Below are 24,231 nucleotides of genomic sequence, written 5' to 3' on the forward strand. Positions count from 1 at the left end.
GGTTTAGAGTTTATGGTTTAAGGTTTAAGGTTTAGAGGTTATGTTTCGGGGTTTAGGGTTTAGAGTTGATGTTTCAGGGTTTAGGGTTCATATTTAAAAAAAAATAGGGTTTAGGATTGATGGTTTAGGGTTTAGATTTCGTTTTTCAAAAAAATAGGGTTTTGAAATACGAAATGGTGTATAAATGACTTTTTTTTATGAAACAAAATGAGTATTATTTAGTTTTAGCTAAGATAGGTCTGGACATGGAACAAATACTCTAAAATTTCAATATTCATGAGTCGCTTCATCCTAAACGAATATTTATATTTGCAATAAGTTAAAATTCACAAAATTTCAAACATAAGAAAATCCAGAATTTTTAAGCATTCATACATTATTTAATCTGTTAGTTATAGTAAAATAAATAAAAATTATATAACACTAAAATTAAATAAAGCAGTCTTTGTAATATTATAATAAAATAACAAACAACAATAACAAACTAACAAACTAGTATTGCAAAACCAAAAAAATGAATATTAACAAGTCTAATAAGAAGTTTGTATGCCAATATTTGACTCAGCGTAAAGTTTGAGAATGCATTTGTGTCAAATACTCCCGTTACGCATAGCAACGAGCATAATACTACAATATTACTATTGTAACATATTTATGTTGCTTGAAAGAGTAAATTCTCATCGAATTGTTGGACGGAGTCCACAATATTAATTTTAGGAAAGACCAAGACTAAAAGTCAAACCCGTTTTAGAATACCTAAATCCAATGTACTAAAAATCGCTAGGCAGTGATTAATCGTTTTATAGAGGATTATTGTTTAGACGGACACCAAAGCCAATTTTTCGAACACTTTAAAAATAGATTTGAAAAATTCATTTTGCTCATACCCGATTTGCCGACTAAGCTAGGCACCGGCTATACCAACTTTTTAGAACACTGCGTAAATATGTATTATTAGAGAGAGAATCAATTGTTTTTGCGCATACCAGAGCAAATGACCAAACTATCCAACATTTTCCCCTATATATAGTATACATCTCAGTCTCTTCCTTCCCATCCACAATTACAAAATATGGCTCTCACAAAAATCTCTTTAGTCTTTCTCCTCTGCCTCTTAGGTTTCTACTCCAAAACCGTCAAGTCTCAGAACTGCGGTTGCGCCCCAAACTTTTGTTGCAGCCAGTTCGGTTATTGCGGTACCACTGATGCTTACTGCGGTGCCGGGTGCCGATCAGGTCCTTGTAGAGGCAGTGGAACCCCTTCTGGTGGTGGATCGGTCGGTAGCATTGTGACACAAGGTTTCTTCAACAACATTATCAACCGGGCCGGTAATGGCTGTGCCGGGAAAAGATTCTACACCCGCAACTCTTTCATCAACGCTGCTAATACATTCCCAAACTTTGCTAATTCCGTAACTAGGCGTGAAATTGCAACCATGTTTGCTCATTTCACTCACGAGACCGGACGTAAGATTCCTTTCTTTTTTTCTATGTTCTTAATAATTGTTTTTGTCTCTACATCAACTCTAGTTATGATTACTGATGTTGACTTTTAGTAAACTATAGCTTAAAAATGAGTGAGTCATTCTCAAAACCTAAGGATCGGATCGATATTTTTTTAATGTTTGCATTGCATATGATGATTATAAAATGATACTAGCAAGTAGCACGTTAAGTGTTAAAAACAATAATGGACTAAGACATAATATATTTAAACGTTCATATTCAAAATGAAGGGTTGACTTTATCTCAATCGTGGATTGAAATTATTGTTATAAATCACTTTGTTTCATTTGCATCTCTATATCGTGTAGACTTCTGCTATATAGAAGAAATAAACGGAGCGTCACGAGACTACTGCGACGAGAACAACAGGCAGTACCCATGTTCACCGGGTAAAGGCTACTACGGTCGTGGACCAATCCAACTATCATGGAACTACAATTACGGACCATGCGGCAGGAGTCTCGGCCTTAATCTCCTAGGCCAGCCAGAACTAGTGGGTAGCAACCCAACTGTGGCTTTCAGGACAGGTCTCTGGTTTTGGATGAATAGTGTAAGACCGGTACTGAACCAAGGGTTTGGAGCGACCATTAGAGCCATCAACGGAATGGAGTGTAACCGTGGGAATCCGGATGCCGTCAATGCAAGGATTAGGTACTATAGAAACTACTGTCGACAGCTTGGTGTCGACCCTGGTCCTAACCTTGGCTGCTAAAAAACTCTTTGCACACTCATGTAACGTGGCAACGTTGGTGTTAATGTCAAATAATAAGTGTCTAAGTGAGATGATAAAGTTAAATCTCACGTATGTACTTTGCTTTGGGTTTTAATGTTCTCTGCTTCACAAGCAAATGTTGTTGTAAACTTGTAATAATCTTGTGAAAGTGAAATAAGATATTATGTCTTATATAATATTTTAAGATTCTGTTAAAAACAAGTTGTGACCGGATGTAATGTGTTTTATAGAATTTTATACATATTATATTTTCTCTTATTTATATTTCGCTCTAGCTTATATTTTATATTTTTCTTTTATCTATGTTTTTATTTTATGCAGGCAAATAAATATTATATGTTTTACAGAAACAAAAATTAAATATGAAATAAGATAAGTAAGATAACATATAAGATTTGATAAAAATATATACGCTAAAATTCTGAAAGACACATAGCATTCCTCAAAACGTGTTTTAGAAAAACAAATATAACATAGGGTACTAGACGTGGAATTGCAACCATGTTTGTTGCTCATTTCACTTCACCCACGAGACTGGTCGTAAGAATGGGATTCTCTTCTCTTCCTTAATGTGTATCATAAAAACTATTTTTGTCTATATATCAACTTTGACAATTTCGGATTCTACTTTTTATAAACTATAAATAACACGTTTTTTATAAATAAACGGAATATAATTTACAAATGTGAGTTCCGCCAAAACAAAATAAAAAAATTATGTAATAATTACAAGACTAGAAAACAAATCTTTTAAGTGGTGGATTTGTGGTCTTGAGAGAGCAACAGCCCCAATACGGATCCGACTTCGAAACCCCGTGTGGCCATTTGAGCTAGCGTTAAATCACAAGAATACGTGGAGTGCCGTGGGCCTCGTGGGACTAGTCGGTTGACCTCGGTCGATGGATCCTTAAAAAAAAAACAAATCTTTTAAGTTTTCAAAAGTTAACACACTAAAAGCATCTCCAACGGGGGTTCTACTCATTGGAGTTCTTAAAATGCATATGTGTGTATGTATATATTATGTGTATATATGTAGCTATGAAGTCCACTACTTTTGTGAAGAACCCCCTCCAAAGGTTCTTTTTTTAGGGGGTTCTTCACAGAAGTAGTGGACTTCATAGCTACATATATACATATAATGTTTTTAGAACCTTTAGAGGGAGTTCTTCACAAAAGTAGTGGACTCAATAGCTACATATATACATATAATATATATATACACACATATGCATTTTAAGAACTCTAATGGGTAGAATCACCGTTGGAGATGCTCTGACTATCATGTGGATGGTGGAACCCACAAATTGAGTGAGTAGATGTAGAAGTCCACTGACGGAGGCGCTGCAATGCTGAAGCATTTTTTACGGTAAATATCTTATCACAAGCATTTTGCTCATTAAAATATTGAAAAAATTGAAAAAAAAAAGTGAGAGTGAAGAGATAGTTTCTGAAGATACGTGATTTAAGGACCGGTACGAACACTGTAGAACCACTTGTGTTTTAATTATTGGTTAGATTTATTAAAGTTTTATTATTTAATTTAACTTCAAAATGGGTTTCAACCGTTGAGGTTGCCCTTAAGAGTATCATTAGTGATAGGTTCTTTAAATTGAATCTCTAAGCATTAATTTATTAATACTTTTATACATAACAGTTTTGTAATTAAAATTAAATCTATTAAACCTTGTCATGAAGATCTTACGAAGACACGTGTAGAATTGACAAAAAAGCAAGGAAAAATAGTTTTTTTCCCACACAATCGATTTTCTATTTTTTTATTGTCTCTTTTTTACTTTTGATTTTTATATTAGTATTTATTTTGAGAAATTTTGATAGAATTAAACCGACGTGCCTACTCTAAAAAACATAAAATTATTAATTTTAATATAACTTAATTAACAAATAAAATTTAAACCACAAAAAGGTTAAGCAACTCATAAAACAACATCTAAGTAACGAATATTTTTTTAAAAAAATTGTTTAGGTTAGGTAATTTTTTTTTTTTTCCAACTGAAGTTTATTAATAGGATTAAATCCAAAATGGGCAAAGCCCAAGCCTTACAACAATCCGAAGCCCAAAAACAGAGGCATACAACCAAGTAAAACAAACTGGGCCCGAGGCCCACACAACCAACCGAAACCCTAGTAGGCTATGCGTCGCTCTTCACACGAAGCCGCACGCCTCCTTTCTTCATCCGGTACCAGCGACCGCGTCACGACGACTCAACGGCCACCGTCGACAGCAAGGTCGAAACCGGAACTCAACCATTCAACCAGACCTGCGAGATACTCGAATCCAACAAACACATAAATTTCAAACCAAACAGACGGATCTACGAATTACCAACAGATATTAAAGCCTACAATCGATTCATCATCTCCGACATATAAACGGCAACAGATTCAGATCGAGAAGCGAAAACCAAATAAGCTCAAACTCGTAGATCTAAATGAGGAGAAATAAAAAACCCTAAAACGAACGCCGGTGCCAACGATGCTGCGGAAGCCACCGCCTCCCGGAAGCAGAAGCCGACGATGGCGATGCTGAAGGAGCCACCGCCTCCCGGTACCCAAAGCCGGCGAAAAAGGTGCTGAAAAAGCCACCCCTTCCCAGAAACAAGTCGGACGACCACCATAGAGAGGTGCGACGCCGAAACCTAGGTAGATCAAGAGACCCCGAACAAAAACCATATGCTAAAAACGAAAAAAAAAACTCCACAACCGGACTGACGGTGGCTCAGAGAGCCTCGCCGTCGACTGGAAATCTCTCAGTTTCTCTCTCCAGGTAAATTTTTTCTTTACCTCTTTCCACTTTTTTTCCTTTTATTACTTTTTTAACTTAAAAAAACTTTAGATATCCAATATCGGATTTGCCCTTAGGACAACTGAATTAGAAAGGCCTATTAAATTGATGATTTGGTCGGATTTGTTTTTTGCCCAAATCTCACCTTATTGGATCTAGTGTTGTTTATACAAGTTACCTAAAATATTTTCTTATTGGACTTATCATTTACACAAATTCCATCAAATCCTCCCTTATTGGAAAATTAGGATTTCATCTAATAAAATATATTTGGAATTATTTGAAAATAGTTTATAGTTAAAATTTAGTGAACACAAATTCTATCATGTGAGATGGTATTTGAAAAACAATTGACCGGTTTTTCTTTTTCTTTATTTAACTTTCGGCCAATTTTTTTTGGTTTCTGGAGAATAGCAAAAACCATTTTTGATCTGCCTATGGAGAATAACAAATATCATCGATAGGCTTATGATTATCATGGGAATGCTTGGACTGATTTTGCCGTTTAGGTTGATTTCTGAGAAAACCCAATTCGTATTTTCCCCAAAAAAATTCATGGGTTATGCTCTGTTTTTAATTCTTAGAGATTTGTTTCGTAAGAGGAAAGAGATATAGAGAGTGATGAATTAGAGAAGTACAATTTCGAAATCATTTATGATGAGAAGAGAAAATTTCTTCTACGATATTTCAACAGTTACACCAACAAAACTGCCCGATGCTATAATTAATAGTATTAATAATATATCTAACCTCCAGACATGCAAAGTCTTTTTATGGGGACTGGAAAAGGTGTATGATTTGTTTTTTATGTCATGTGGCATGGTCAAAAGAGAGGAGACGAGATAAATTTAGGTTTGGAGAAAAATAGAAATTTTGCAAACAGAGATGAAGCTGATGAAATGATCTTCCGTGATTATGGTAGTTGTTTGTTTTATGTTGTCTTCAATTATTAAAAACTTACAAATCCCCAATTTTTAGAAAAAATTCTGCCAAAATCACCCATTCAAATTCCTACCAAAAACTTCCAAATCCTTCTCAAAATCTCCAAATTCCATATAAACTCCATTAAATGTTGAATCCCAAAATTTTCTCAAACCCTCAGTTCAATAAGACCCCCTTAGTATTTTTTATTTTATTTTGGTAAAATGCTTTAGTAGTTTCTTAAGGTATCCCAACTATTATAAAAATAAAATAAATGAAAAAGAGCGTGAAAATCGGTTTTTGGTTGAGACTCTCAATTTTAAAACTCATTAGTTTAATTGTTGTCAATTTTTATTGGTTTAGTTTATGTTTATTAGTTAGATAAATAATGAGAAACTTGTTTGAGTGTCTCAACAATAAAATGATGCTCTAGCATTTTCGTTAACGGTTGTCAAGAAAAAAATATATTCGTTAATGGTTATTCTTCACACCGGAGAAAAGAAGCATGACAAACAACTATGATGAAATAAATATATTAAGATGCATGTTATAGGTATTTTTGTAAAATTTTAATGGAATTACATAGAGGTTGTACAAAAGATGCATATTAGTAACTTAATAAATTTATAAAATAACAAATAATATAATTTTAAAATTATTAATTTATAAATATTTTTTACTGTGCAACATATATTATGTTTAAAAAAAACTTCTATCGTATTTGCATAGAAAGAAAAATACATGAACAAAATTGTTTAAATGAAAAAAGGGGGAAAGGGAAAGAGGTAGTGGCTGTTTGTTTGTTCTTCGATTCCTCGTTCATCGCCGCCGCGTGCTCCGTCTGCGAAGGTCGTCTGGTTCGTTTCGAAATGCTTCTTCCTCTTTTTTGTACATTATAAATGGTTTTCTTCATCTCAAATGATTGAACGGAACCACGTAAAGAGATCGACTGAATCAACTTGTAACGCACGGCTCATATATCGAGATTGAGTTTAAAGGAACTGTAATAGGAATCGTCGTTGGCTGCTGATGTTATAAACCCTAATTACTCTTGTCTGGGCAGGAAGCTGATAACGGAAACGATTAGGAGTTTGAAGATAGAAACATCAACTTGTAAAAAGGGTTTTTTTTTTTTTTTTGCTAAAAAACTTGTAAAAAGGTTGTGAAAGAGCTTCACTCCTATGAGAAAGAGGTTGAGAGAGAAACTGCTAAGACTGCTGCCATGAAGGACAAGGGAGCTCATGACCCTTACGATCTTAAACAGCAGGTGCAATAATACTGATGATTCAGAACTAGTCTTTTGTCCTGTGGTGATCCCATTAATCACACGCATGAGAAAGTCCCCTTGTTGAAGACAAACAATGAATAATACACACATAAGAGGAACCGTGGAGTTCATGTTCTGTGTTGTCTCTTACAGAAACTGAGTTTTGCAGGCGAAATTGGAAGAGAAGGAAGGTCCAGAAGTTGAAGATGCAAAGAAGACTGTCGCAGAAGTGGAGAAGCAGTTTCCCACTGAAGATGCCTGATCCAGCCATCAGTGAGTGAGTGTTTGGTGTGTGTTCTTAGAATGGTAATATGCAGATTCTGACGATTGTAAGAATCTTCTTTTCTTTCGTTGCTATCTACTGCTCTTAATACATTTTGGTGACTTTTCTTTCTTTACTCGAAATTCAATTTCATCACAGAAAATTACACCTGCAGAACACACACGTGCTTTTGACACACTTTCTATGAAGTCAAAAACATTTCAACCCTCTAACTACCCTTGACAATTATCTACAACACTTTTAGTGTAAGGACTTGAACATCGACAAACAAGCATTGAATATCAGACAATCATGTATCTTAGCGAACTTTATAAACACGACTTCATAGATAAACCATCTCATTTCACACCGATGTAGTGTAGGTGGGATTTGAAAATTTAGGAGGATTGATGTGAAGCGTTCTTGTGTTGATATGGTCTAGATGGAAAGGTGTTTGGTGAATGTGTTATGTGGATGCATTTTTGGTGGACATGATCTTGATGGAGAAGCTATCAGTGTACAAGTATTGGTAGATACGTTTATAATGAATAAGTTATTTTGGACATATTTCGATGAATAATACATAATGGATGACCAAAATTTTCTCATATATTTCATTGAACATCATAAATGCTTTTTTTTTTCGTTTTTTACAGTTATGAGCTCTTTTCAAAAAATCCAAAGAAGTTACCAATTTTAATCATTGATAACACTAGACCGGCCGCACCATCAAATCTTTCACTCTTGTTTGTGAGAACAATATTAATCTCTCCCTTCATGATTTGTTGTTTGTTGACTTCTTCTTTGATTTGATTTTTTGGGTTTTAGTTTAAAGAAAAGAACAAAGATGCGAGTTTTATTCTATGATGGAAGGTATGTTATGAAGTGTAACATTGAGATATAAGAGGTAAATATGAGAGAAGATCGAAGATGCGAAAGTGGTTTGATAAATTAATAAACAAATAAAGATATGATAAAAAATGGGGGTGAGGAGATAGTTTTTGATAAATAAAGTGATATGCATGTCTTTAAGAGCACAGCGGTTCATCGGAGTTCAAGAAACTAATTTTTTATTATTATTTTTTTTTCGTTTGATTTAAAAAACAAAAAAAAATTAAATAAAGTGACCAATAGCGGACCGTCACGTGGCGTGGGGCCCGCTGAACAGTCACGACCCGGGTTCACTCAGGAGAGGCGGGACGAGCCAAAGTCTTCATTTATATTTATTTTAATATATTTTTTTCGTAAAACGTGCGACCTCCTCCCTTTGAACTCCTGATGCGCATGCTCTAACCTCATAAAATGTGTACACACGTTTTTCGAATAGCAATTACAAATAAGTTCAGTCAAAAAAAAATTACATAATAAGTTACTTTGAATACTTATCACACATTTTTTGAGGTTAAAGACATGCATAAAAAACCAGTTAGTATCTACTATGGTGATTCACTATTCCAATATCATTCCGTGTTTTCCCCTATTTTCTACTTCGTGTGAATTGAATAAAGTCCTTATAGTTTTGCGCTGTCATAGAGTTATGTTGGGTCGTAATCAAAGTTGTAGCGCCTAGCCAGTGGCCACATGCAGTGATCCACCAAGGCACCAACTAAGCTTTTGTTTTCTTGTACCCTTTAAAACAAAAATCAGTGTTGGCATTCTACAGTACATATATATGCGTGAGAAGTACAGAAAACTTCTATTTTCTTAAGCTAAGTTTTCCTATTTCTTTTACAAGAAAACTGTACCTGACTATGTTTCAGGTCAATTAATTGTCTCAGTGATGATGTATTAAGTTACTGTAGGAAACTGACGCATCAATTTCTTGAAGAAAAGATCGTTGTCTAGAAACTTTGCTTCATTGTAAGACCATGATTAATGCATGTCTCTTGTGGAGAGTTTCTTAACGAATACAAGAAACGTTTCTTAGTTTTTAACTAAAAAAAGCTAAAAGATATCTCTTAAATATAAGAGATATAAGAGAAGTTTCTTATATTCGGTAAGAGGTAAGAGACTCTCCGTGAAAGATCTGTATTAATCATGCCTAGTGAAGGGCTCAAGGCTAAAGTTGCATGTGGAGAAACCATAAAGAATCATATATATTTCATTCCAAAAAAAAGATACGTTATGGTAGCTGCTAAATTTTGTAGCTGTATGAAGAACAGAGGAACTGACCCCTACGTACGACCTGAAACAGCACGTAAACTGTTCACTCTTTACTACTTTTTTAACCTTGACTATTTACTGTTTTTACGATGATCTTCTGAGTGTCAGTATATTCAAATATTCAAAGCCGTCTTTCGTAATTGATAAATATTTAATCTAGAAGTGCTCACTTTTGGGAAGATAGAATTTACTTGTACTGTGTTCTCTAAAGTTACATTGAATTTTTTCTCATTAGACATTTGTAAGAGCAAGGTTATTCAGAATTTCTAGTGTGGTTGATCGAATTGTTTTTTTTGGTTGATCGAATACTAATCTCTGCGCTAATTTTTTTATTATTATTATGGAAACGAAAAATCGAAATCATTAATTCTTGAACCTTGAACTTCAGCAGAGATCTTATTACAGATTTGTATTCATCAGAAAATAATATTTTCCTCTCATCTGACCACTTTTATGGCTAAAATATTATTCCATTCAGTTCTGTACTATTCAATATTCAAGGTATATTTTACTCCAGCGTATAATTTATTCCGATGTAATATTCAAAATTCATGTTTACACTTGATCGTTCTTGCGGTTCCCAGGACCGTCGCTGAAGATTTGTAAATATATGATGATAAGATAAACACATTGAAGCTTTTACTGTCCACAATAACATAAATTATTGTCTATAAGTTTTTATTTTCCCATAATAACAGAAATAAAGGAGGAGAAACAGAAGAAAACAAAACATGGAGATTTTTAGAGAATGGAGTTGATTTTATTGTTTTGAGAAATAGTCATTATTTTTCATTATCCAATATCTTTCTATCTCACTTGCTCTTCGTCCTGCCACTCTTCCTGCTATTAGATCCCACCTGGTTTTATTCAGTTTAGGTCAAATATATTATCAGTTCTATTTCATTATTAAAATTTGGACTAATAGCTAGTGTTATACCTGAAGTTCCGTTTAAAGTTTTCAAATCAGCACTATTATAAAATGGGAACATGCTCAGTTTATTTATAATTAATATTAACATTTATGAGCTAACCAAACATCTTTGGAAGTGATAAATAGTAGTAATGTACTAGCTAGAGGTATCCTAGCTAGACTTTCCTCCAGAATAAACAGAAAGATGTAAGCTACTAATAATGTGGTAAAACTTTTCTCTGTTTTAATGAACAAGGAAACTCTTATCAGATTTTTTTGATAAAAATTGCTACATATAGTGTAATGTCATTAAACCGGTAAAATTTTGTATATATTGTCAATATATCAACTATTTAAACAAAATAATTGGTTTGAAAAACGTACATGATAGAATACAAAGAAAAAGATGAAATATAGAAAATCATAAATGTGTTTTGTTATTAATAAATGGTTCAACATAGTATTTTACTGAGATAAAATTATAGAGACCAGAGAGCGGCCATTTCAAAGAACTAGAAAAAAACACACTCAATTAACAACAAAAAACTAAGAAAGGATTACTTATCCTTTAATTACGACAAATCATTTGACAAGCTAACCGCATAGGGGTGGTTAAGCGGATTACAGAGAGACCAGATTCGAAGCAACCCCAAGACACCAAATATGTATGGCTACACGGTTAAAAATCTATCGGTAGACCGCACCACTCTTTTGGATATTAGTCTGAGTCTCTATGGTTCTATGGATCTGAGATACTCCCAAAATTAAAAAAAAAAAAATCATTTGACAAACTAGGTTTAAAATTTAATATAAGTTTGTATAAATATTAACTCGGCACATTATATGTATCTTTAAAAATAATTTGGTGGACGCCATTGCTTTCACGTTACACATATTCATACACACACATATTCATACACACACATATTAAATATTACATATTACATATTACATATATATATATATATAGATAGATAATTAGGTCAAATTTAGGAATTTATCTGGAACGAGATAAATATGTAAACAGAAGAAGAGAATGTTACCTATTACCGACAAGTCTGTACATTCGAGAGATGAGATCTTCTTCTTGTTCGGTCATATTGATAAACTCCCATTTGATACTAGTCACTTCTGCATTTTAGTTAGTTATATTCAACCAATAATCAAATATATAAAATAATTTAAGGGAGTGTATGAGTAAGACCCAAAGGAAGAACCATTAAATATTAACTAAATCAAAGTGAGACCTTCGGAGTTATGTCGAATGAACTTGGTATGCTTGTGACTTCGAAGGCGGCGAAGACGGTTGGTATCATCCATAAGTATTGAAAACTCGAAGAAGACAAAGATTATTTAGAACACTAAAATATGGAATTTGGAGAGGTAGACAATAGTTATAGAGACAAGCCCTGAAGGGGAAAACAGAGAGGTAGATGGAAGTATTTAGAAAAGTAAGAAGAGGAAAGAGACAGACCCCACCCCTCCCCAGTGTACAGTTCTTTGATACCGTTACCATTATTCATTTTTATCACTACTAAAATAATATTTTTAAAAATACATTTTTCGACAAAAGATTTTTATACTCTTGTTCTCTATATATATAATAAATAATTATTTAAATATATAAAATAATTTTTAAAAAAATTTAAATATTTTTTTTCAAATTTAAAATTTTTTATAAATTGTTTTTTAAATATATTTTTCGAATTATTTTTTTCAAAATTTCTTTTTGAAAATCGAAAATTATGTTTGAAACTATTTTTTAAAAATTTTAAGTATTTATTTATAAATTTATTAGAATCTTAAATTTCACATTCTAAAAACCATACTCCACCACTCAACTCTAAACCCTAAGTCTAGATTAGTTAAACCTAGGGATACAAATATCTTTTACTCTTCATTAAAAGTGAAAGTAAAAGTGGTTAGTATAAACATGAAAGGTAGTACTATGAATGTAGTATTTGTGGTAATATCTCATATTTATGTGTTAATTGTTTCTAGTTTTTAGAATAATTTTCGGTTTTTATTTTCAGAAATCATTTTTTTCATCCAATCAAGATTTTGGAGAAATAAATTTTCTAAAATTTAGAAAATTTTGTTTTTGTAGTAACTACCTAATTCTAATCAAAAACCAAAATGTTTGTTTTTTCGTTTTTTTGTTTTACAAATTTTTATATTAAATAACAATTTCTCTCATATTTATCCATGCTCACTCTCCCAAACTTGTACATTAAAAATATTATACTTATTAAAAATATAATAAAATTAATTTACATATAATTTACCAATTATTGTTGTTCAGTGAGAAAGAAGAACATCTACAATTGGTTTATATATAACTAGACTTATAAATAATTTATATTATTTTCTTAAAATAATTATCAATAAATGAAATTAATTGTTAAAAAATAACTATATTATGTAATTACATATTATGTTGATCTTATATTTTTTATTATTTATTCAATTTGTAGTACATTGTTTAGTAATTTAAATTTTTTTAAAAATGACTTATAAGTAAAGTTTTTTAAAATAGTAGACAGATAATAAATAAATAAATTACTAAATAATTTTAGAAAAAATCAAAATAATTAAAAATACGAAAAATTAAAATTAAAAAACCTAAAACTAAAATCTAGTACTAAATTAAAAAACAAAAATTAAAAAACAAAATTTTAAAACAAAAACTAAAAAATGAAAACAAAAGGGCAATTTACCAATAACCACAAATTTGAATTTGAATACAAATATATACTGAAATTCAATTATATGCAAAATAACTTAAAATAGTAATAAAATTACTGTTATTCTCTTATGACCAAACAAAAAAACATGTATTTATGGTTATAACCATATGAAGTCTTCTTGAGACAAAGAAGACATTTACGAGAAGACTTATGGAGAATATTATTCATCTCGAAAAGACTTCTCAAAAATTACTCATGCATTTTATATTAAAATTTTGGAAAATATATTTTGATGAAAAATAAATTGAAATCATGTAAATATAAACAATTCTAAATCATGTAAATTTAAATTTGATAAATTGAATTATTTTTCTTATAGAAAAGTGAATATAGATAGTAAGTTATGATTGTCCATTGGTTAGGGTCTTGTAACATATGTTCAGTAATGTAGTATTTTAGAGTTAGATTTTAGAATTTAAAATTATTATTTTAATATTATATTATGACATATAAGTGTTCAGTTATGTATATATTAAACATTTTATAAGTTCATTTTATGTTTCATGAAGTGTTTATTATTATCTAGTTAAACTATTTTACTTTTGGGTTTATGGGTATACGATATTTTAAGAAGTCTTCTGAGAAGTTATGCATTAGCAGACTTTTTCAGAAGTTTATTAAACTGTAATGTACTAACATAAATCTGCTAAATTGTAAAGCACTAGCAAGTTTCTCAAGAAGACTTTTACATCCAATTTTTTAACTTAATTGAAAATTTTCTCGTATATAAAGAAAATCTACATATTTTTTTTTAATTTCAAATGGCTGCAACAAATGTAAGAACACCAAACTTTATATCAAATCTGAAGACACCAAAATTTATATTATTTTTTTATCTCCAAGCTCTGTTTTATAGATTTTTTATTCCATGGTTTTAATCTTCCACTATAAAAGTATTTTTGTGTTAGATTTGAATAAAATTATATATTCAACCTAAAGTGATTGTTTTATTATTCAAGCATTAAAATATCTATTTTAAGGTTTTTGTAGTTTGAAGCCATTTTAATGTTTTTTTTAATATGATGGTTTTTAAATTGCATCAATGGTTTTTAAATTGCATCACTGGCTTTTTATTATTTAATCGTTAAAATATATATTAAACATATTAAATTTTCATCAATTTCACTAAACTGAACTAACTGTTTTTCTTAGTTCTGGTTAGGCTAAATTGTGAATAATTTTCTTCTTTACATTTACTATGGCTCTTTTTTTTAAAAGAAGTTTATACTTCAAAAATTTCTAAATAATTTGGTATTTTGTTAGACTAACATTGGAAGAAGAAAAATATAAAGATGTTGAAAATATTGATTTTCCATGCTAAAATTAAATAGTTAGTAAATTTATTTTGAAAAGAAAATAGTAAAGATTTTTAATTCAAAAGTTTTTTGAAAATAAAAACCCATAATTATTTAAAAAAACCTCAAAGTTAATTATTTTTCAAACTAATTTTATCAATCAAGTATATGTATATTACACGCTTTTGAAAAACATAAAGTAAGAAGGGTTCATTAAAAAATCCCAAATATCTTTAGAAATATTTATAGATATTTTATTTTTGCTAGTTTTAGAAAAATAAAAAATAAAATAAAATTTTTGATAGTGACAATTACATAATACTTTAATTTATTAATAATATCAACGTATTTGACCATTCATGAGGGTAAATGTGAACACGACACCAATTTTGTTACAAATACTAATAAATAGTTTACCTTTTGTTTTATAGAAAGATAATAAACTTTATTAATAAAAATGGAAACAGAAAGTGATAATGACAATAACATTATAGTATTAATTCATTAAAGATATCAAAGTAATTGACTTTTTGAAATTACCGTGAGCGCAATGTGTAAAAAACCGACTTCTCGAATAATAATATAGATATATTTTTAAAAATAAAATTAAATTGATAAAAAATACAGAAGAATTTAAAGCTTGGAATTTTTTTTTTTTTAAAAACATCAAGCATAGGTCACTTTTACAAACATTAATTCTTAGAGTTTGACGAGACAAAATGACATCTTTTTTTTATGTGACAAAAGGACATCTTATTTCTAACGTATGCTTTCTATACGAGTCATGACAAATTTTAAAACCAGATCAATAAATATGAACTGGACAAAAAATGCAAATTTTGCTGAATGGTAGATGTTTGATTGATTAACTTGGTCCACAATGTATATCTTAAGTGGTCCAACGATTATAAATGATGTAATAACAAATAAATAACCAAGAGCTCTTCATCTAGTGGTAATGGAACTCCAGCTGGAGTGTCCGTTCTGGGTTCGAATCGCCTTGGACACCTTTTCACCTATAACCGTGCGTATCCGGATAGAAGGCCTCGTGGGAATTAGTCTGAACTTACCGCCTGGGATCCCCGCGGTTAACAAAAGAAAAAAAAACAAATAAATTCACGTACCAAACCCATTAAAACGATGTATGAGTGAAAATAATGGGTTCGTTCGTCTTAGCTAGGCTCACCTACACAAAAGAAAAAACTCAACATGAAAAAAATCTATATTATAATAGATCAGTTTTTGCTCACTCTTCAGCGCGCCACGTCGTTGTTTTGTGGGCCCCATTTTTAAAAAGTGTAAAAAAGTGTCAAGCCTATGGTTCGAACCTGAGTTATTGAGATATAAACACCAACATTTATACCACTAAGCTAACTGATACCTTTGTACATTGATGGCCGAACCTAATATATATTTATGAAGGTCGGAAGCCCTTGCTTCTTCGGCTTCCTCTAAGGGTCGGACCTACAAGTGTGTTATGGATTTCATTTTTAAATGGGATTCATCACGTTACATGAAAAAAAACTTAAGTTTGCAACAATTATAGTTTTTCGATATTGTAAACTGTTGTAGTTTAATGAGTTATTTTCATCATTGTCTCAAACAAGTCTGAGTTACAGAGTTGCGCCGTGTGTATGTTTGTCATCTATTTTTTCACCGGTGAACTCTTCATGTCCCCATCTTAAATCGCTTGATCATAAATGTTCCTGATTTGTAGCCCCTCTGTAAACCATATATATATGATTCTCATCTTTGATGAATTCAATCTGCATCTCTACAAAACTCATCGATTCCTCTTAGCTTTAACCATCTTCTAGAAAATGTTTCTCTTTGTCTCTCCAGTTCGTCAAACCGGCGTCCCGGCGTCCGTCACTCAACCTTCGAGTCTCTCCGTCTTGGTCTTAGTAGTCAGAGCATAGCCTCTGGCTTCCTCCGCTTCTGGGATTCCCTAAATTTCAAGAAAGACAGAGAGTTTGTGGGAATCACGGTTCTTTTCCTCGATGAAAAGGTAAGTTAATCTTCGATCTATCACACTTATTTAACATAATTGTTTTAATTTATTTCCTGATTCTTTGTTGGATAATACTATTTGCAGATTCCGTGATTCATGGGTTTACTCCCGTCGGACATGCTAATCATTACATGCCATCTTTGAAAGCAGATTCCATTGTGAAAGTCGATCGTTTTGAGGTTGCTAGGTGCTGCAAGTGATTGCGAACACAAACCTAGAAATTGGTAAACATAAAATATTTGGCAGCTCCAAGCAAGATTACAATCAGGCAAATTCAAGTGGAATGACATACTAACAACTGAAACTGGTAATTAGTCAACAACTTATCCCATATTTTCCTTATTTGAAAAAATCTACTGTGTTTCTGATCTATTTTTTCATCTACGTAACTTTAGCCTCTGTCATGGATAGCTCTCTCCCAAGAATTGCATTGACTATGGTTTCTGGGAAGAAAAAGATCTTGCTCCTGAAAAAAGACCGTGACAACCCTGTTGTAAGATTTTAGTTTGTGCAGAACAAAAAACCTTGATTTATTTTCTATTTAGTATAGTGATAGTTGTTGACAATCATTAGTTATTTGCCAATATGTTTTTTATGCGGCATTTCAGAACTCTCCATTCCAAGCGGAACAGCAGATGGAAGCTAATTTTTCTGGAAGCTCCTCGACTTCAAGACAGAATCAGAAGATAGATGTTGGTGGGAGGTTAATCAAGGGAATACTTCAAAGAAGTGAGACGACCTAGCCAGACTTCATCTTTTGTACAGCCTGAGCAAAGAGTGGAACCCAAAAAATACGAGAGAAGAAAAAACAAAACACGAAATTAACATATTCAGATATTCTCTCTTGCATGTCTAACATCTGGCGCCGACGAAACTCAACACCCACGGCAGACGAAGCTGATGCAAGTAAACCTCTCATCAATCATGCTTAAAATCAATCTACGCTTTTCAATCTCACAAACTAAGAAACAATTTTACCTACTTGAATCGGGAAATTAGTGCCCACATTCCCGACATAGAGAAAAAAAGGAGTTGAAGTCCTAACAGTTTTTTCAGTATTAGACTAAACCACAGATTCAAGACCCAGTTATTTTGAAACCCTAACATTTTAAATCCAAATTTATTATCTTTTTCCATGCACTATTTGATTTATATACAAACAACTACCTAAGTAAACACTAACAAGTTCCATCACCCTCAACTTTGAACATATAAGATATAAAAATATCAACATATGACTTCGTCGTTCATTCTTATATCAAACTCATCAACCTATGTAATATCCAAAGTCCAATCAATCACATTATAGACAAAAAACAATAAAATCCCGTAAACAAAACTATACAATACACCTATAATGTAGCCGATCCTGCGCTTGCGCGGAGACCATGCACCTAGCATATATAAAAAAAGAAGAAAAATCTCAACATGTGACTGAGATTTTACTTAGCCCCGTCCTTGTTAAGTGTCAACATTAAATTATTTCTTTGACCAAAAGATGTACTACTATTGTTTAAAGAACATCATTACTTGAGTTTTAGTGTTAGCTCTAATCTCTCATTGTAACCTAGTTGATACTAAAATGCTAGCTAAACGTAAATTAATTTCTATGACCGAAAGTCATAGCTTTTTAGTATTAGTTTTATGCATTTCAATAGAAAACTCATTATAAAATAAACATTAATACTTGAAAACAGAAATTGTCAAAGAATCAAACTAACACTAACATGATTCACACCTAAATGTACTTGCATGAGTACTTTTTTTTTTATCGAATCGACGGCTCGACGCTACTTTTTTTGTTGCAATTAAACTGGATTACACAAAGTGTAACATGATGGTTCAAAGTAAAACCAACTAACTGTGCGGGTAAAAAATATATACATGTCCGGACGAGGTAGTCCAAGTGGCAGGACGGGTCTGTGGTGGCAACCACCATCCGGGTTCGATTCCCTCCCCAAGTGGAAACTACCCTGCCTCTTCTGGATACCAAAGCTGTATTATACCAAAGCTGTATTGGGTTCGATCCAACCCAGGTACAGCTCTCCCGGGTGAAGTGAACCGCTGCCTGACCGGACCCAGGAGAATGGAACCCCTGGATTATCAAAAAAAAAATTAAAAAAAAAATAAAAAATATATATATATATACATCTTCGGTGATCGCGTAATGGCGGAGAAGGTACTGTTTCCGAGCAAGCTCCTATGATAAAGATGGCATCTTTAGGACTGTAATAGTTACCTTTAGGACTCTTTACGTTTATTAGAACGTTATTGTTATAGCTAAGCTTGATTGGTGTAGGTTGTTCTGTAGGTATTAGTTGTGTGTTAGTTACTCTTATAGTGTTTTTGAATATGTACAGATTTTTATAGTAAACTTGATTACACTGATGTGAATGTTGTTCTACTTCCATAGGCCACTTGCTAGACTGCAACTTGAGCTGTTAGTTATTTAGTATGGATTTTTGTTTGAAAGTTTGCTATGTCTAAATCTGTGTGTGTGCCCAGGTCTCCTACTTTTTCAGGAAGCCAGAGGTTTCAGATATAGTAATCTTCAAGGCTCCTCCAATTTTAGTGGTAGGTGACAGTTTCAAAGATTTTGCTTCAACCTTTGTGTGGTATCTTATATTCTTGATTAATTATTTGATGTTATCTTTTGAATTGCAGGAACATGGTTACTGCTTGAATGATGTTTTCATAAAGAGGATAGTTGCAAGTGAAGGTGACTGGGTTGAAGTAAGTCCCCTTAATCCAATCCACTTGTTGATTGATCCTATTCTCATCTCATCCATTGAAGTCTTTGTTCACCTCGGGTCGGTATTTTACTTTTATAGAGGCTTTCTTGGACAACAAGTTTTTTCAGAAAATGGACTTAAAAACTTTTTTTATCAAGATGCTGTTTTAACCTCTGGATATGGTAATGCAGGTTCGTGAGTTTGTCTTGGAGCCAATATCATAATGGAATGGAACCAATGGTGAGCAAATTGTACTTATTACCACATGTTCATCCTTCATTAAGTAATAGGATAATGTTTTCTCCTCATCTGTAGTTTGTTCCCAAAGGTTATGTCTTTGTACTCGGAGACAATCGCAACAAGAGCTTTCATTCTCATAACTGGTATTGGTAAATCTCGAAACGTATCATGTGCATTCTTGTGATCAGTTTTTAATTGTTGGAGATTGTGTATGCAGAGGGTCCACTCCCAATAGTGAACATTGTTGGAAGACCTGTCATGGTATTGGCCACCGAGCAAAGTATCAGACACCATTTACCACGACCAAGCTGTTGTGCCGAAGGGACATGTTACTGTTTCATGATAAAGAATGGTACTTTTGTTTGTTTAACAGTCTTGTAAACAGTGTTAAAAAAAAAAAAAAAAACAGTCTTGTAAACATGTCTTGTTTATTGTATAAAAAAACTATTATATTAAAATCTAATTAGAGGATTTTAACATCCCTTCCGTTGGGGCGCTGGACCCCTTTCGGGGATAGTTGGGAATGTGACTGCCCAGATACCAGAGTTATTAAAAAAAAAAAAAAAATCTAATTAGAGGACCCATTATCTGAGACATTGTTATATGTTAGAGGACAGAGCTGAAGAAAGTGTTAGAACCAAAAAAAAAAAAAAAAAAAAAAAAAAAAATCTCTGGGAGATTGTTATATGTTAGAAGAAAATGTTCATAGTTAGAATACAAAGATAAACACAATGAGAAGAGAATGTTAGTTAGTTAAGAAAAAGTTTGAAAAATAAACAAAAGAAGAGCTCAGGTGCGGCAAATCTCATCACGTGAAGCAGAAGAATGCGAAGGACCCAACCAACGCTATTGCCAATTTCTTCACAGCTCTTTGTGCACCAGCCGGGAATCGAACCCGGGTCTGTACCGTGGCAGGGTACTATTCTACCACTAGACCACTGGTGCTGATTGATAACTTGATTACAGAGATCTTATTTATCCTCAATCTCTATACATCCACAAGACGGAAACATAATGGGAGGGAGAGAGAGAGAGAGTTTGGGTTTTCAGATCTTATTTACAGAATGATTGTTCCTCAGGCAAGCAGAGTTGATCATGATATTGTTTTGATAGTGACCTAGCAAGAATAAATATGTGGCAGAATCACCGAGGTTTGTAAACCTTGTTTGGGTAGTTAAGCATAAATGGAGCTCATATACAATGCCTAGATGATTATCTTGATATAATTTGTTTACCTGTTCAGGGTGTTCTGTAATCTTGTGTTGTTTTAAAGACAAACACCCCAATTCTGGGTAATTGTTATATCAATGCTTAAAAATTGTAAGCCAGTTATTTTTCTTAGTAGTTGAATATTAATCTGTATTATACTGCCAACATCTCGTTAAAGAAATAGATGACTTGAGTATTCTCCTGCAACTTGTGAAGTTCTGTTACCTCCAAGTTAAAGATATGATAAACTTAAAGCGATATTGCAGATAATCATGGAAGTTATAAAAGTTATAGAAATAAACAATCTCCAGCGAACTTGTACACATACACATATATACAATTCAACTAGTCAAAGGAGAAAAGATATATCGCATAATAAGAAGAAGAAAAGATGAAGTATCAAATTGTTTTATAGACAAAAAGCCAATATACATAATTCTCTACTAAATCAATTAAAATAAACGAGATGAACTACTGATTAAAGAAGATGAGGTAGTGGAACAGGAGCAAAGCTAGGCCATGATGGTCTTACTAGGCATGACTTGAGCAGCAGCAAGCACACGAATGGTTTTGGTTGTAGAAACATTCCTTCTAACAAAGTTCGCCAGTTGCAGAGCTGATTTTGCCTTTATATTATCACTCACAGGAGAAGGCTGTGTGATCTTGTTCCCGTCGTCTTCACGCACGAATATATGCTTCAACAATCTTGTCGCGTCTTTTGTCCTAGGCGCAAAGCAAGTCATGATAAAGAGTTTTGCTTCGAAAGGAAGGTCGCTTGGAATCAGCGGCTCTTGGCCATTCATGAGATCATCCACTTCATAGTTCTTATGACACCAAGGTCCCTCCCCAGTGTACATCTCCAGTACACAGCACCCCAACGACCATAAGTCGAGATCTTTCCCTGTCTCTCCGTAAGAAACCGAGTCCGGAGACATGTAGATCGATGTTCCCGCGAACGGATGATTAGGTTCCCACCAGCTACTGTCTCCTTCCCTTCTCGACAAACCAAAATCAGAAATTTTCAACTCGAACGAAGATCTCCACGCGCCGTTCTTGTAGGCGTACCTAGGGAAAACGAGGACGTTCTCTGGTTTGAGGTCGCAGTGAACGTAACCGTGTGCGTGGATCGTGGCTAAGCCTTGGAGAAGCATACGAGTAAAGTCTCTGATCAAAGGATCAGGCAGCTTATTGTCTTTGAATTTGTTGATGAAACTCATCAGGCTTCCACCAGGAGCGTACTCCAAGGGAATCTTGTACTCCACACAACCATTAAATCGGTTCAGACTTGCTTCCACTCTCGTCTCGTAGCACTGGACAATTCTCGGACACCCTTTGAATTCAGACAGGATTTGAACCTCTCTGAATAGAGACTCGGCGTGTTGGCTGTCCGAGGTTTTGACGGCTACGGAGACCATAGCGCCGTCGTAGCGTACGCCTTGATAGAGACTGACCGAACCAAAGGAACCTTTGCCGAGAAGCTTTACAAAGAACAAATCTGGTCCTGCCATCGCAAACAATTGAAGATGGATTCTCAAAGCTTAGAAGAAAGAAACCCTAAGTGAAGTGAAGTGAAGTCTGAGAGAATTAGCAAATAATGTTTGTTCGTTCAGAAAGCGTCACACCAAATATATACACATACATATACGGATAACGCGTCGACAACTCCCAATTTCCTTTTTCTGCAAGTCTCAGTTTCCTTTTTTTTTTTTTTTCACAACAAAAGATAATGTAGTCACCAAACCAAAAAGGAAAATAACAAAATCTGTCTTTGTTCCCACAATCCAATTCTTAAACATTGGATCGATTATCTTACGTAATTGCTTTTGGACAATTTTTACTTTTAACCCAATAGAAATATTTTCTTAACCCACACGGTGAAAACAATTTTACCTTTGTTCGACTTGTATTAGGACTATCGTCGTTAAAATTTTGATTTTAACTAAAAATAAAATGTTCTGAATTCCTTTTAAATATACACAGCATGTGTTATCAACTTATCACTAAGCAAAAAAAAAAAAGATAGACAAAATCCAATAATATCTTAACAGTTGGATCAAGCATTTAATTTAATTTTCACGCAATGTCAAAACACCTTGAGCCGCACGGTTATACAGACGTTATGACAGGACAGATTGTACACTATCGGGGTAGCTGACTTTCACAAAATCTTCAAATTATAGACGTACATAAATAGCCTTGAAGCGATCTTGTATACATACATTTAATTCAACGACGTATATCATATATATTTATTAGCCCACTGTATAATTGTTAAACACGGACGTATTCATTTTCTCCATGAGACGATAGAGATAATACTATTACACCCAAAAGAAAGTAAATGAGTAGATGAAAAAAAAAAAAAAAAGACTATTCGAACACTACACGAGCAACTGTCACAAAATCTTCAACTCTCAACCTTTGTTTTCAAGAATCAACACTACCTCTTAGTCTCGATAGCTTATCTTAGTTCAATTCATGAGGTATTATCTCACTACCTCACACTCATTGACTAAAAGCACACAAATGCACTACATATACTTTGAGAACAGCTACTTCTTACGTTAGATCAAATTTTTGATTCAAAACTTTCATATAAATTACTTAGCGCACACACGCAAAAATAAAGAGCTCAGTCACATGGCAATCACTTCTGAAATTGATCAGAAGAATGCGAAGGACCCATCCATCGCTAAAGCCAATATCATCACAGCTCCACTACAACGAATCATGCACCAAACGGGAATCGAACTCGGGTCTGTACCGTGGCAGGGTACTATTCTACCACTAGACCAATGGTGCTTTGATGAACAAACAAGACCACATTTATAAGTGAATTGGTTAAAATAAGAGCAAAAGATAGAGAAAAGGGAATGAGAAAGGGGAAGGGGGCATATGATACAATTTGGTGGACACAACTTGTGATAACAGCCAGCAACAACAAGACATAACCCATCCTATTAAGAAAGTCATCAATTAGCTAAACCATTCCATTGTAAAACCAAAATAAACTATTAGCAGACAAACTTATTAGTTAGACGAGGCCGTGGGTAATTATTTTTTGAACAAAACCATAATAAAGAGATCACCAAGGCTATATATACCTAAGAAACGGCAGAAAAGACAAATGTACTACTTAGACTATATCAGTGATGTGCAAACCTGAATCTGTTTATGAAGAAATCTCCAAGACAACAGTCCAAGGGATGATATCAGCTCCTGGAACTGCAAACAAAAATCTATACCAATGGATATTCCATTTAACATAGCTCATGGATCAAAAGATGCCAGCTTTGTTAGAGTGGTTTCTGTAAGCTAAAACCATAAGAATCAGCTTTGTTATAGTGGTTTCTATAAATCAGTTTTGGTAATCCAATATATATTTTACAACTGTGTACTGGAAAATGAAGAAAGAAGAATAATTAAATAGAGA

At 33.1% G+C, this 24,231-nt stretch overlaps 3 protein-coding genes and 3 non-coding genes across 6 annotated transcripts; 1 reads left to right on the forward strand and 5 right to left on the reverse strand.

The window, feature by feature from the left end:
* The first annotated feature begins 1,040 nt into the window (after positions 1-1,040).
* On the forward strand, positions 1,041-2,496 carry LOC106385345 (endochitinase At2g43590). The gene is made up of 2 exons (XM_013825277.3): positions 1,041-1,466; positions 1,814-2,496. The coding sequence occupies exons 1-2, from the start codon at positions 1,073-1,075 to the stop codon at positions 2,215-2,217; spliced, it is 798 nt and encodes a 265-aa protein (XP_013680731.1). The 5' UTR covers positions 1,041-1,072; the 3' UTR covers positions 2,218-2,496.
* Positions 2,497-10,265: 7,769 nt separating this feature from the next.
* Positions 10,266-12,047, reverse strand: LOC106385344 (MYB-like transcription factor TCL1). The gene is made up of 3 exons (XM_013825276.3): positions 11,812-12,047; positions 11,608-11,695; positions 10,266-10,511 (listed from the first exon to the last, which is right to left on the reverse strand). Exons 1-3 carry the CDS (start codon positions 11,882-11,884, stop codon positions 10,415-10,417), a joined length of 258 nt encoding a protein of 85 aa, XP_013680730.1. The 5' UTR covers positions 11,885-12,047; the 3' UTR covers positions 10,266-10,414.
* An 8,327-nt stretch (positions 12,048-20,374) lies between these two features.
* LOC125584960 lies at positions 20,375-20,459 on the reverse strand. Its single transcript, XR_007321853.1, has one exon. It is a non-coding gene; the product is annotated as a small nucleolar RNA snoR114 (small nucleolar RNA).
* A 4-nt stretch (positions 20,460-20,463) lies between these two features.
* TRNAG-GCC lies at positions 20,464-20,534 on the reverse strand. The gene has a single exon. It is a non-coding gene; the product is annotated as a tRNA-Gly (tRNA).
* A 539-nt stretch (positions 20,535-21,073) lies between these two features.
* On the reverse strand, positions 21,074-22,453 carry LOC106383830 (mitogen-activated protein kinase kinase kinase 20-like). Its single transcript, XM_013823885.3, has one exon. The coding sequence runs from the start codon at positions 22,304-22,306 to the stop codon at positions 21,311-21,313; it is 996 nt and encodes a 331-aa protein (XP_013679339.1). The 5' UTR covers positions 22,307-22,453; the 3' UTR covers positions 21,074-21,310.
* Positions 22,454-23,426: 973 nt separating this feature from the next.
* On the reverse strand, positions 23,427-23,514 carry LOC125584961. Its single transcript, XR_007321854.1, has one exon. It is a non-coding gene; the product is annotated as a small nucleolar RNA snoR114 (small nucleolar RNA).
* Between the last annotated feature and the right edge of the window lie 717 nt (positions 23,515-24,231).

The sequence above is a fragment of the Brassica napus genome, chromosome C3 (genome assembly GCF_020379485.1).
Source record: "Brassica napus cultivar Da-Ae chromosome C3, Da-Ae, whole genome shotgun sequence".
Lineage (NCBI taxonomy): Eukaryota > Viridiplantae > Streptophyta > Magnoliopsida > Brassicales > Brassicaceae > Brassica > Brassica napus.

What these genes read in the sequence shown, in the direction of transcription:
- LOC106385345 (XM_013825277.3), top strand. Translation starts at nt 1,073, where the DNA reads ATGGCTCTCACAAAAATCTCTTTAGTCTTTCTCCTCTGCCTCTTAGGT. An exon ending in TTTCACTCACGAGACCGGAC is followed by an intron (nt 1,467 to 1,813) that starts GTAAGATTCCTT and finishes TATATCGTGTAG; the next exon opens with ACTTCTGCTATATAGAAGAA.
- LOC106385344 (XM_013825276.3), bottom strand. Translation starts at nt 11,884, where the DNA reads ATGGATGATACCAACCGTCTTCGCCGCCTTCGAAGTCACAAGCATACC. An exon ending in CATTCGACATAACTCCGAAG is followed by an intron (nt 11,696 to 11,811) that starts GTCTCACTTTGA and finishes ACTAAAATGCAG; the next exon opens with AAGTGACTAGTATCAAATGG. An exon ending in TACAGACTTGTCGGTAATAG is followed by an intron (nt 10,512 to 11,607) that starts GTAACATTCTCT and finishes GAATAAAACCAG; the next exon opens with GTGGGATCTAATAGCAGGAA.
- LOC106383830 (XM_013823885.3), bottom strand. Translation starts at nt 22,306, where the DNA reads ATGGCAGGACCAGATTTGTTCTTTGTAAAGCTTCTCGGCAAAGGTTCC.